Below are 13,666 nucleotides of genomic sequence, written 5' to 3'. Positions count from 1 at the left end.
AGATCACTCTGTAATGACTCTATATAATATACAGTATGAGCTTCACTTTTTGTATTGAAGAACTGAAATAAATTAACTTTTTGATGATATTTTAATTTAGTGAGAAGCACTTGTAGTTAACCAGTTAAATCCTGCTGTCAAACTCTGACAGGGGGATTCAACAAACACCAGCTGGAAGCGTGTCATCAATGATTACGACCACTCATATAATAACAGTTACTGTAGTTAGTTTAGCGGTTAGTGGCCGTAACCATGGATAACTAAGCTACTGCAATGACCTTCACATGGGGTAAAAAGCTGGAAAAAAAATCTTAATGTCATATTTAAGTCACCACACTTTCCCAAAAAATGCAATGAAAAGCAATGAAAATATCATATGTACCCTAAATTAGTATTAATGAAAGCATTATCTCAGGGCAGCTCCATCAATTGAAAAATCAAAAAGTTATGGGTCTCAGAAATTTTTTTAAATTTTTTTTACATTTCAGAATTTTTTTCACCACTAAAATAATAAAAGGGACCAGTTTCTTATTGTCGTAATCATACTGACCTTGAAAATTATGTTGTCAGATCATTTTTACTGTAGAAAAACCCAAAAAACAATGGCAATATTGTAGGTTTTTTTCACAATTTCACCATACTTGGAATTTTTTTCCCCATTTCTAGGACATTGTATTTAAAATGAATGTTGTCATTTTAAAACTACAACTCCCACAAAAAACAAACCTTCATAGAGCTATATCGACAAATTTTTTTAAAAAAATTATAGCTTTTGGAACAGTGGGAGGAAACAATGGAAGCAAAATAGCGAAAAGTGATCTGGTTTTTAAAGCGTTAATCTAAGGTGGAATATGAACATAAAGATATGTAAAGACTACAGGCAGAAAACCAGGAGATAAAGCTGCATGTGAACATTCAGTACTGTATACAGGTAACCAACAGCTGTGATGTGCTTGATTTTAAGGCTCTTCTTTAAAAAAAACCACAAGATTTGGAATGCCACCAAGAAACTAGGAAGCAATGAGTTACACACAAGTTCATACTAATGGTAGAAACATGTTTATATATAAATATAAGTTACCCTTGATGTGTTTGCCAGGACTTTAATGAGGGCCGTCTCAGGTACATCACAAAACCAAATGAAGCCAACATTTTATGACTCTCATAAGACCGGAGTACAAAAGTGCAAAGACCAGCAGGTTTTTTCTTAGAATGTCACAATAAATTAATTCCACCAACATTCTTAATTTGCCAATTCTGTGTGCAAGTTTCACATGTTCTTCTGGATATTATTTTATTAATGGAAATTTCCACTTTAGAGACATTGACTTTAGGAGTATTTAAAATGTTCACAGTTACAACTAGTCATGGCCACATATAGAGTTACGGGGATTAAGCCCTATTAATCTATGGAGTTCACCCTTCAGAGAAGTGGTCCCATGTGTCAGAAATAATACAATAATTTCAGCAAATAAGAGAATCTTTTTGATTATATAAATCACCTAAAATAAGGATAGAAAAGTTTATCTCCAAGGCAGGAAGGAGTGACAGACATGTATATATCAATGCCAGAGACCCTGAGGGATCTTAATACTTACCAAACACATCTAACTGTTGGGAATGTCTAGGGGTCCATTTACATGGAATTGCTGGCAGCACTAAACGACCGCCGATCGGTAAACATGTACCAATCGGCGGTCATTTAATAGCTTTTTTACACAGACAGACTATGGTTAACTATGCACGCTGAACGATCAGTAGTAGATCACTCAGTGTGTATATGCTACCATTGTGATTGGCAGGTCAGGTCCTGATAGTAAGCTGCTAATCAGTGCTGGGGGCAGGGTCAGACCAGGACTCATGTGAGCGGTAGTCCGGGCAGTGATAATCTCCTGCTGATAAAACACTCATTGTATTGAAACAACAGCACACAGCCTACTAAGTGACACATCACTGAAATCTGTGTTTCAGTCCCTACCTCATGCTGCCCTCAGGTTACTTAGCAAAAACCTGCTGACATATCCCGTTTGAGGCCACGGCCCCACTATCAGTATTTGGTTAGTATTCGGTCAGTATTTTTTCTCAGGTGTGGGAGCCAAAACCAGATGAGGAACAATCAGAGAAAAGGTATAATAGAAACAAGTCACCAATTCTGCATTTATCACCCACTCCTGGTTTTGGCTCCCACTCCTGAGAAAAATACTGACCGAATACTGATCAAACACTGATAGTGGGGCCGTGGCCTAAGAATGCTCATTCACGAAAATCTTTCAGTGAAAATGCAGTTTAAGATATTCACTGTCAGAGAATGTGGACAGCAAGTCGTCTAAGATTATAATATCTTTTTTTTATATTAATATGATATGATTCGTGTTCTTTAATGTTCCCATACCAAATTACTTGTTGTTTTTCTTATTATCTCCAGAGTGGGAAGACGACCAATAATGTGGCTCACAAGTTCATGCCAGTTTATATTCGGTGTTGCGGTGGCATTTACTTTCAACTACTACAGCTTTGTCATTGTCCGTTTTTTCCTGGCTATGGTTTGTTTATATTTTTTTATACTATATGTTACAGTACTGTATAAAAAGTTCTAAGAAAAAAAACTATTCTTTTGCAGACTGAAACATTTTAGACATTGTATGTTTTGATAGAAATTATTTTACCACAAATTATATAAAACAATACATCACGATGTATATTTATATATATACAGTGGTGGCCAAAAGTATTGGCACCCCTGCAATTCTGTCAGATAATACTCAGTTTCTTCCTGAAAATGATTGCAATCACAAATTCTTTGGTCTTATTATCTTCATTTAATTTGCTTGCAAGGAAAAAACACAAAAGAGAATGAAGCAAAAATCAAATCATTGATCATTTCACACAGAACTCCAAAAATGGGACAGACAAAAGTATTGGCACCCTCAGCCTAATACTTGGTTGCACAAACTTTAGCCAAAATAACTGCGAACAACCGCTTCCGGTAACCATCAATGAGTTTCTTACAATGCTCTGCTGGAATTGTAGACCATTCTTCTTTGGCAAACTGCTCCAGGTCCCTGATATTTGAAGGGTGCCTTCTCCAAACTGCCATTTTGAGATCTCTCCACAGGTGTTCTATGGGATTCAGGTCTGGATTCATTGCTGGCCACCTTAGAAGTCTCCCGTGCTTCCTCTCAAACCATTTTATAGTGCTTTTGGAAGTGTGTTTTGGGTCATTGTCCTGCTGGAAGACCCATGACCTCTGAAGGAGACCCAGCTTTCTCACACTGGGCCCTACATTATGCTGCAAAATTTGTTGGTAGTCTTCAGACTTCATAATGCCATGCACACGGTCAAGCAGTCCAGTGCCAGAGGCAGCAAAGCAACCCCAAAACATCAGGGAACCTCCGCCATGTTTGACTGTAGGGACCTTGTTCTTTTCTTTGAATGCCTCTTTTTTTTTCCTGTACACTCTATGTTGATGCTTTTTCCCAAAAAGCTCTACTTTTGTTTCATCTGACCAGAGAACATTTTTCCAAAACGTTTTAGGCTTTCTCAGGTAAGTTTTGGCAAACTCCAGCCTGGCTTTTTTATGTCTCGGGGTAAGAAGTGGGGTCTTCCTGGGTATCCTACCATACAGTCCCTTTTCATTCAGACGCCAACGGATAGTACGGGTTGACACTGTTGTACCCTCGGACTGCAGGGCAGCTTGAACTTGTTTGGATGTTAGTCGAGGTTCTTTATCCACCATCCGCACAATCTTGCGTTGAAATCTCTCGTCAATTTTTCTTTTCCGTCCACATCTAGGGAGGTTAGCCACAGTGCCATGGGCTTTAAACTTCTTGATGACACTGCGCACGGAAGACACAGGAACATTCAGGTCTTTGGAGATGGACTTGTAGCCTTGAGATTGCTCATGCTTCCTCACAATTTGGTTTTTCAAGTCCTCAGACAGTTCTTTGGTCTTCTTTCTTTTCTCCATGCTCAATGTGGTACACACAAGGACACAGGGCAGAGGTTGAGTCAAATGTAATCCATGTTAACTGGCTGCAAGTGTGATTTAGTTATTGTCAACACCTGTTAGGTGCCACAGGTAAGTTACAGGTGCTGTTAATTACACGAATTAGAGAAGCATCACATGATTTTTCAAACAGTGCCAATACTTTTGTCCACCCCCTTTTTTAGGTTTGGTGTGGAATTATATCCAATTTGGCTTTAGGACAATTCTTTTTGTGTTTTTTCTTTGAAGACAAATTAAATGAAGATAATAAGACCAAAGAATTTGTGATTGCAATCATTTTCAGGAAGAAACTGAGTATTATCTGACAGAATTGCAGGGGTGCCAATACTTTTGGCCACCACTGTATATTTTTGTTATCATAGAGCGCAATGAGTGATGTATGAAAGGTTGGTGCAGATCTCAAATTACAATCAGTCAGATTTTTACAGGATACATTACAGTGCTTTTTTATCATCAATAGGTGTGAAATTGCATCATCAGTTTTTCAAAGCATAAGAGTAGTTGTAAAAAATGGAAGTACGGAGTTAAAGCCCCCATACTCATATACCGTATTTTTCAGACTATAAGACACACCGGACCATAAGACGCACCTAGGTTTTAGAGGAGGAAAATAGAAAAAATTAATGTAAGCAAAAAATTTGGTCATGATGCACTGCTAAGGGGGAGGGGGTCTACTGCTGACACTGTTATAGGGGTAATGTCCTCCAATTCGGTTAATATCCCCCATTCTGGTATGTATGGCCCCCTCCTTCCTGTTATATGTGACCCCCATCCCCATCATGGTATGCATGGCACCCCTCATCCCCATCCTAGAATACATGGCACCCCTCATCCCCATCCTGCTATGCCTGGCACCCCTCATTCCCATCCTCGTATGCCTGGCATCCCAATCCCCCATCCTGGTATGCATGGCACCCCAATCCCTCATCCTGGTATGCATGACACCCCCTGATCTCCATCCTGGTATGCATGGCACCCCTCATCCTGGTTTGCAAGGCACCCCTCATCCTGGTATGCATGACACCTCTCATCCCTCATCCTGGTATGCATGGCACTCCTCATCCTGGTATGCATGGCACCCCTCATTCTGGTATGTATGGCACCCCTCATTCTGGTATGCATGGCACCCCTCATCCCTGTTCCTGGTATGTATGGCATCCCTCTTCCTGGTATGCATGACCCACCTCATCCCTCTTCCTGGTATGTATGGCACCCTTCATCCCTCATCCTGGTATGTATGGCACACTACGTCCCTGATCCTGGTATGTATGGCACGCCGCCAACCAGATAGGAAAGGCACCCCTTGATCCCCATCACACTGCACACAAAAAACAAGCAATTATACTCACCTCCTCTCTGCTCCAGTGCTGCCTCCCACTCTGCTGCCGACACTGATCTCCCTGTGTGAGCAGCGCATGGCATTGCTGCCATGTGCCCTCACGCTGTGACAAGCTGTGCCAGAAGAGTCACTGCTCCCCACACCGGGACTATGGACGTGGGGAGCAGTGAATATTAATTTTCCTTAATAGCGTGCACACTGTACCCGCAGCGTGGCTCCTGCAGCGGTTCAGCGGTCATGTGTGCCCGCTATTAAAGACCATGAATATGCACTACAACCCACTCTGTGAGGAGCAGTGAATATTCATTTTCTTTAGCAGAAGGCACAGTGTAGGATGCAGTAGCCATTGCCACTGCCTCCTGTGCTATATATATATATTTTATATATTTTATATATATTCGGACTATAAGACGCACCCCCCACTTTTCTCTAAATGTTGGAGGAAAAAAGTGAATCTTATAGTCCGAAGAATACGGTAGTTAGATAGACCTAGGTCTTTTTTTCAACCTATGTAACTATCAAGTTCAACCTTTCTCCACCAATTATACATTTTGTCACTAAATTATCTTTATCCCTCAATGTGTATTGAGGAAATCATCCAGCCCTTTTCTAAAAACAGTTATAGTGTCTGCCATTACTACCTCTTGTGGTAGAGCATTCCACAGTCTGACTGCTCTAACTGTAAAGAATCCTTTACTATTTAGTAGTGATGAGCGAGCATACTCGCAAGTACTCGGTACTCGCCCGAGCATCTCAGTACTCAAGATGCTCGGAGCTCTCCGAGTACTTGCGAAATGCTCGGGTGGATGCCAAACAACATGCAGGGATTGCCTGCCACTCATTGTAATGCCGCAGCCATGGTGGTTGTGGCGTTACAGTGATTGGCTGGCCACACAGCGTCATCAGGTCTATATCAGATCTGGCGCCGCTGTGCTCGTCACAGTCATTCCGGAATCAGGCAGAGTAGGGAGAGGTGCTGCTGCGTCAGGGAGAGATTTGCTTGTGTATTAGGTAGTGTAGGGAGAAAAACCGTACATTACACATATCCATCTTAACAAACAGTCCTTCTGAGGACTAATCCATCTGCAGAGATATCAGGCAGGCAGGGTATATAGGCAGGCAGTGTATATAGCAGACTGCAGTGCATATAGCACAAGAGGCTCTATTCCTATTCTGCCTTCTGCTGCTGTTAGATATTTCTATACAAAGGCCCAGGTCTCAGGGGCCAGGAATACTTTTTTTTAGATCTTAATCCTCATTATTTGCTTAAAAGCAATCCAGAGAACACAGTTTTTCTGCGCCATTTGCTTGTTGGCACTGCAGAATACAGCCAGGTCCTTTCCATATTACAGCGCTAGAAATCCAGCTATTGAAAACTGTGTTTTCTCTGTCACACGGATCACATATACAGAAAATACTGCCATTTCTGGCCTCCATTAAAAAATTTCTTTCAGTGTGTCAGCGAAAAAATTCACACTAGTTTGCTGTTCAAACTAGTTACCTACAGGCCAGGTATTTAAAACTCTGTTTTCTCTGTCACACGGATCACATATACGTTGTCAGAAAATACTGCCATTTCTGGTCTCCATTAAAAATTTCTTTCAGTGTGTCAGTGAAGCAATTTACACCAGTTTGCTGTTCAAACTAGCTATCTACAGGCCAGGTATTTAAAACTGTGTTTTCGCCGTCACACAGATCACATATATGTTGTCAGAAAATACTGCCATTTCTGGTCTCCATTAAAAATTTCTTTCAGTGTGTCAGTGAAGCAATTCACACCAGTTTGCTGTTCAAACTAGCTACCTACAGGCCAGATATTTAAAACTCTGTTTTCTCCGTCACACGGATCACATATAAGTTCGCTCCAAACTCAGTTATTTGTAGTGAGCGTGGAAGATACTGTCCTCCATTTAAAATGGGCAAGGCACGTGGCAAGGGACGGGGAACTGGACGTGATGGTGATGGTGCATGCAGAGGCCGAGGACAAGGCCATGGGCAAGCTAAAATTGTGCCACAACAAACACCCACATCTTCTCGCCCGACCTTCCTGTCCCAAATCCTAGGAGACCACAGCACACCACTATTGAACCCAGAGCAGTGTCAAAAGGTTATTGGGTGGATAGCGGATAATGCTTCCAGTCACTTAGCCACCACCACCACCACCCTGTCTTCCACACGGTCAAGTCTCAGTAGCCGTGAGTCTGGACCGCATATTCCTCACCCTGATCCTCCTTCTTCCCACCATGCCGAGTGCCGGGAGACAACTGATCCCACACTTGGACACTCTGAAGAGCTGTTCACCTTTCCATTTATAGATTCGGGCCTCTCGCCCAAATATTTGAGCAGCCACGGTCACACGAAGGTGACGGTGGGAAAGTGTCACAAGAGGTGGACGATGATGAGACACAATTGCCAGAAAGTCAGGAAGAGGACCAGGGTGCGGAAGTGGAAGATGAGGTGGTGGATGATATAGTAACTGACCCAACCTGGCAGGAGGAGATGCAGAACGTCGACAGCAGCACACCGGGGGAGGGAGGCAGAGCACCCCAATAAGCAGGAAGAAGCAGTGTGGTGGCCGCAGACAGAAGGCAGGCAACCAGTTCCCCGTAACACCAACACGAAGGAAGTTGCCAGTACAACTGTTAGGTCTTCCCAAGTCTGGTTGTTTTTTAAAGACTCTGCCAATAACCCCAAAAAGGCCATTTGCACCACCTGCCAGGCCAGCATCAGCAGGGGTGGAAAAACGACCAGCCTGACCACAACCAGCATGATCAGGCACATGGCAGCAAAGCCATGTGGGCCGAACCCCAGGGTCCAGGAACAGTGTCTGTGGGTGGCACCATTGCTTCTTCCACTGTTGTGCATGCAAGCCAATCCCCTGTCCATGGTGCATGCGAAGATGCCTCGTGCCCTGCACCTGTCGTTGCACACTCTCAAGTAGCAGCATCAGGAAGCACGTCCATGTCCTTGTCCTAGCGCAGCGTTCAGTTGTCCATACCCCAGTCCTTGGAACGCAAGTGTAAATATGCAGCCAACGCCCCACAGGCCACACTACTAAATACTCACATTTCACGACTGCTTGCGCTCGAAATGTTGCCTTTTAGGCTTGTGGAGACGGAAGCATTCCGCAACCTGATGGCGGCGGCCATCCCTCGGTACTCGGTCCCCAGCCGCCACTATTTCTCCCGGTGTACCGTCCCCGCATTACACAAGCACGTGTCTCAAAACATTAGCAATGCCCTCAACAACGCATTTACCGGGAAAGTTCACCTAACCATGGACACGTGGACAAGTGCTTGTGGGCAGGGATGGTACATCTCGCTGATGGCACACTGGGTTAACATAGTGGAAGCCGGGACCCAGTCGGATCTTTGGACGGAACACATCCTCCCACCGCCAAGGATTGCGGGCCCTAGGTCAATCAGGGTTTCCCCCATGGTCTACAGCTCCTGCACCTCATCCTTCTCAGCCTCCTTATCCTCTTCAGCCTCCATCTCCGAACTGACCACATCAGTCACAAGCTGGAAGCACTGCAGCACTGCCTTGGCCAAGCGGCAACAGGCTGTGCTGAAGCTAATATGCTTAGGTGACAAACCGCACAATGCTGAAGAGTTGTGGACAGCTCTGAAAGAGCAGGCAGATCTGTGGCTCACACTGCTGAACCTACAGCCAGGCATGGTCGTGGGTGACAATGGCCGGAACCTGGTGGCAGCTCTGAGGCGAGGCGAGCTCACACGTACCATGCCTGGCCCATGTGGTTAACCTCGAGGTTCAGTGGTTTCTCAAATCCTACCCGGAGCTGCCAGATCTGCTTGTTAAAGTACGCAGCCTGTGTGCCCATTTTAGAAAGTCACCTACAGCTTCCGCCTCCCTTGCCGTGTTTCAGCAGCGTTTGCAGCTTCCGGCTCACAGACTGGTGTGTGATGTCCCCACGCAGTGGAACTCTACACTGCAGATGTTGGGAAGGATTTGTGAGCAGAGGAGGGCAGTTGTTGAGTACCAGCATCAATAAGGCCGTCGGTTCAGACTCCACACATAAGACCTCAGGAGTGGACATGGATGTCAGACATATGTACCATCCTCCAAAACTTTGAGGACTCCACCAAGATGGTGAGCGGCGATGACGTCATAATTAGCATCACCATCCCACTTCTCTGTCTTCTGAAACACTCTCTTCTCACAATCAAAGAGGACGCATTGTAGGCGGAGCACGATGAGATGGAGAAAGGAACCATACAGGGTGATTACACACCACCCAGCCTCATCTCATCCCAACGTGGATTGGGTGACAATGAGAAAGAGGAGGAGGAGGAAGGACAGGAGCTAATTTCATGTGCTATAGATGGTCCTACCTGCACAGCTGTCATACCATCTGTTCAGCGTGGATGGCCAGAGGACAGAGAGGAGGAGGAGGAGAGCATGGTCAGTCATCCTCTTGGTGAGGACAAGGAAGTCTTGCCTGTTAGTAGTCTGGCACGCATGGCTGAGTTTATGTTACGCTGCCTTTCCCATGACCCTCACGTTCTCAAAATTTTGGGTGACAGTCATTACTGGTTGGTGACATTTTTAGACCCACGCTACAAGGAGAACTTTATATCTCTTATTCCTGAGGCGGACAGGTCTACAAAAATGGATCTGTACGCTGTACCAGAAGGCCCTTGTTGCGGGACTATTAAAAAAATTCCCATCTGAAAACGCTGGCGGCAGAGGGCACACTTCGTTGGACAACCAAGGAGTACAGGCGAGAGAGACACAACTTCAATCCAGCAGAGGCAGGGGAACACTGTCAAAGTTCTGGGAGAGTTTTCTCAGCCCCTCCCATCGCACAGGCCCTGAGGCGCGGGGTACTATCACAAGGAGTGCAAAGTTTGGGAAGATGCTGAGGGAGTACCTTTCTGACTGTACCAACGTCCTCCGTGATTCCTCTGTGCCTTATAATTATTGGGTATCCAAGCTGGATACGTGGAATGAACTGGCTCTCTATGCCTTGAAGGTCCTGGCCTGCCCTGCCGCCAGCGTTTTATCAGAGCGGGTTTTTAGTGCCGCTGGTGGAATTATAACTGATAAGCTCATCCGCCTGTCAACTGAAAATACTGACAGGCTGACTCCTATAAAAATGAACAAGGGCTGGATTGGGCCAGACTTCTCAACACCACCGAATGATAGCAGCGTAACATAAACTCAAATCCAGTGTCTTTTCTTGGGAGGTGTATTCCCATGCACCTTTTCACACCCAGACATGGGTATACGCTTCCTGATTTTGGCTATTTACTCTTGTCCTCCTCCTTCTCCTCATCCTCCACCACCATATCACCAGGGTGACTGTGGTCTGTGATGCAACATCCACATAATTTTTATAAAGGGTGTTAATGATGCCTGTAAAAAATTTTTTTTACACAGTATGTTCATGTATACCCCCCAGGGGTAAATGTTTGTCAGCCCATACACTTAGTGCATGGGCATTACAAGTATAGGAGGCCCGCTCCTTTCTAATGGGAACATTTTTTTATGAGGCCCTCCTCCACGTCTCTTCCAAGGGGTATTGGAGTGCCTCCCAATTTTTGGCAGACCTTGCATTCACTGCATAGGCCAACACTATGGTAGACCCACTTCCTAATAATGGGAATATTTTTTTATGAGGCCCTCTACGTCTCTTCCAAGGGGCATTGGAGTGCCTCCAAATTTTTGGCAACCCTTGCATTCACTGCATAGGCAAACACAAAGGGATACCCACTTCCTAATAATGGGAACATTGTTTTCAGGAGGCCCTCCTCTAAGTCTCTTCAAAGTGGTATTGGGGTGCATCCAAATTTTGGGCAGCCCTGGCACTCACTGCATACGCAATAACAGTATAGGAGACCCACTCTTTAGTAATGGAAACAATAAAACATAGCCAGCTGATGGCTCTCTAAGAATAGTGAGGGCCGACTGCTGGCCCTTTAAGAATAGTAAAGGCCGCCTGATGGCCCTATAAAAATAGGCTTTGTGAATCTCAGAGTCCCTCCTTCATAAATGAAACACAATGTGTCTGATGATATCTCACACACCACATGGCCAGATAAGGTTGTAAAATGTTAAAATGACATTTCCTGGTGAATGCATTTATCATGGTTGAAAGCAATGCAAAAGTGAAAAAATGCATCAAAAACGCTACGTGTGAACATAGCCCAAGGTGTGGAGGAGCATTTTTGTTTTTGGTTATTTATTTTGCTTTATATACAAGTCATTACCCTGGAAAGGATGTTCCTTAACATATTTCCCAAGAAAATCCATTTTGGTTTAGTTTTGGTATGTTTTATTGTGAGTCCGTAAAAGTGGCGTAATACCTCTGACAACGTTGTTGACAGAAGTGACCTGGGAGTCAGAAATGCTTCCAGGGGTCTTCCCCATGCTGTCCCCATGTCATTTGAGCACTGTTCCCATCGATTTGGGCAATTTTTAGGCCCTCTGCAGTCCGTCGGGGGGAGCCGCCTGAAAAATGCTCGAGTTTCCCATAGACTTACATTGGGCTCATTGCTCGGGTCGAGCACCCGAGTATTCCAATGTGCTCGACCCAAGCATTGAGCACCCGAGCATTTTAGTGCTCGCTCATCACATTCTTCCATTTGTAATAAGTGCCCCCTGGTCCTTAGTGTCATCTTTGTATTGACCACATATGTATTTATATATATAAATGAGATCTCCTCTGAGACGTCTTTTTTCTAAGCTAAACAAGCCCAAATTTTCCAACCTCTCATCATATGAGAGACCTTCTATCCCTTGTAATAATCTAGTTGCCCGCTTTTGAATTGGCTCTAACTTTTGAATATCCTTTTTAAAATATGGAGCTCAAAACTGAATTCCATATTCTAAATCTGGCCTCAAAAGTGATTTGTAGAGGGGTGACAATACGTTGGGATCACGGGATTTTATCTCTCTTTTTATACACCCTAAAATCTTGTTTGCTTTTTCCGCTGCTGCTTGACATTGAGCACTGCTGTTCAGCTTACTTGTAACCAGAATACCCAAGTATACTCCCATTTAATGTACAGTATATACAGCATACTCACCGCCTCACCGCCGCTTCCCAGGTCCGGCGTCTTCCTGCTCCCCTGCTGCTGTGGCGCGCACCGCGTGCAGCTTCCCGGGCAATGTGCTTAGGTCGCGCGCGCTCCCTCCCTCTTAAAGGGGCCGCGCGCGCCGTCCTATAGAGTCCCCGGCCAATGGCCGGAGGACTTCCTCTATATAAGGCACCTACTCCAAAATGGTGGTTCCTGTGCAAGGTTGTTGTTCCGTGTGCTAAACACTTGCTCCAGCCCTCAGGTCCCGCTGCCTGTCAGTCCTGCCTGCCAGCCTGTCTAACAGTTCTGTCCTCCAGTCTGTCTACAGTTGTGCCCGCCAGCCTGCTTACCTGGAGCACCTGTCTGTTACCTGTTGTGCCCGCCAGCCAGCCTACCTGGAGCACCTGCCTGTAACCTGCCATGCCCGCCAGTCTGCCTACCTGAAGCACCTGCCTGTAACCTGCCGTACCCGCCAGCCTGCCTACCTGGAGCACCTCCCTGTTACCTGTCGTGCCCACCAGCCAGCCTACCTGGAGCACCTGCCTGTTACCTGTCGTGCCTGCCAGCCAGCCTACCCGGAGCACGTGCCAGTTACCTGCCGTGCCGCCTGCTTGCCAACCCGGAGCACCCGTCTGGCTATCTGCCGAACCAGCCTGCTTATCTACCCGGACCACCCGTCAGCCTTCCTGCCGTGCTCATCCGCTGTACCGGTCAGTTCCTGCCATCTGACATGTGGGAGTCACCTGCTCTCACACAAGGTCGGTCCCAGAGTGGCACCTGGTCCACCTGCCCGGTCCCTCCCTGGTTCACGGAGTCGACTAAGCCGCCGTGTGACCTTGGACCGAGTAGGCACTTAGTCACGCCCCTCTGGTCCCTCCTTGCACCGAAGCACAGAGGTTCCACCACCCGGACCCGCAACAGTATTATTCTGTCTTAGGTGCATTACTCTACACATATCTGCATTAAATCTCATATGCCAAGTGTTTGCCCATTTAGACATTTTATCCAGAATGTTTTGTAATAATCTAATGTCAAGGTCAGATTTTAATATCCTATATACTGTATATACTCGAGTATAAGCCGACCCGAGTATAAGCCGAGGTACCTAATTTTACCACAAAAACAGGGAAAACTTATTGACTCGAGTATAAGCCTAGGGTGGGAAATGCAGCAGCTACTGGTAAATTTCCCCATCCTGGTACGCATTGCTCCCTAACCACAATCCTGGTATGCATAGTCCCCTCATCCCCAATCCTGCTATGCATGGTCCCCTCATCCCCA

The 13,666-nt window shown here is 45.5% G+C and overlaps 1 protein-coding gene across 1 annotated transcript in view; it reads left to right on the top strand.

The window, feature by feature from the left end:
* Window positions 1-13,666, top strand: part of SLC22A16 (solute carrier family 22 member 16) — a 121,054-nt gene that overhangs the window by 83,058 nt on the left and 24,330 nt on the right. Inside the window, exon 3 of the mRNA XM_073675857.1 lies at window positions 2,426-2,543. Within this exon, the coding sequence (XP_073531958.1) occupies window positions 2,426-2,543 (118 nt within the window). The remainder of the gene's footprint in view (window positions 1-2,425; window positions 2,544-13,666) is intronic.

The sequence above is a fragment of the Phyllobates terribilis genome, unplaced genomic scaffold, assembly GCF_046119375.1.
Source record: "Phyllobates terribilis strain yellow unplaced genomic scaffold, ASM4611937v1 Scaffold_3__8_contigs__length_932513732, whole genome shotgun sequence".
Lineage (NCBI taxonomy): Eukaryota > Metazoa > Chordata > Amphibia > Anura > Dendrobatidae > Phyllobates > Phyllobates terribilis.
Note: the sequence above shows the minus strand (reverse complement) of the source record. Positions and strands in the feature narration are given on the sequence as shown.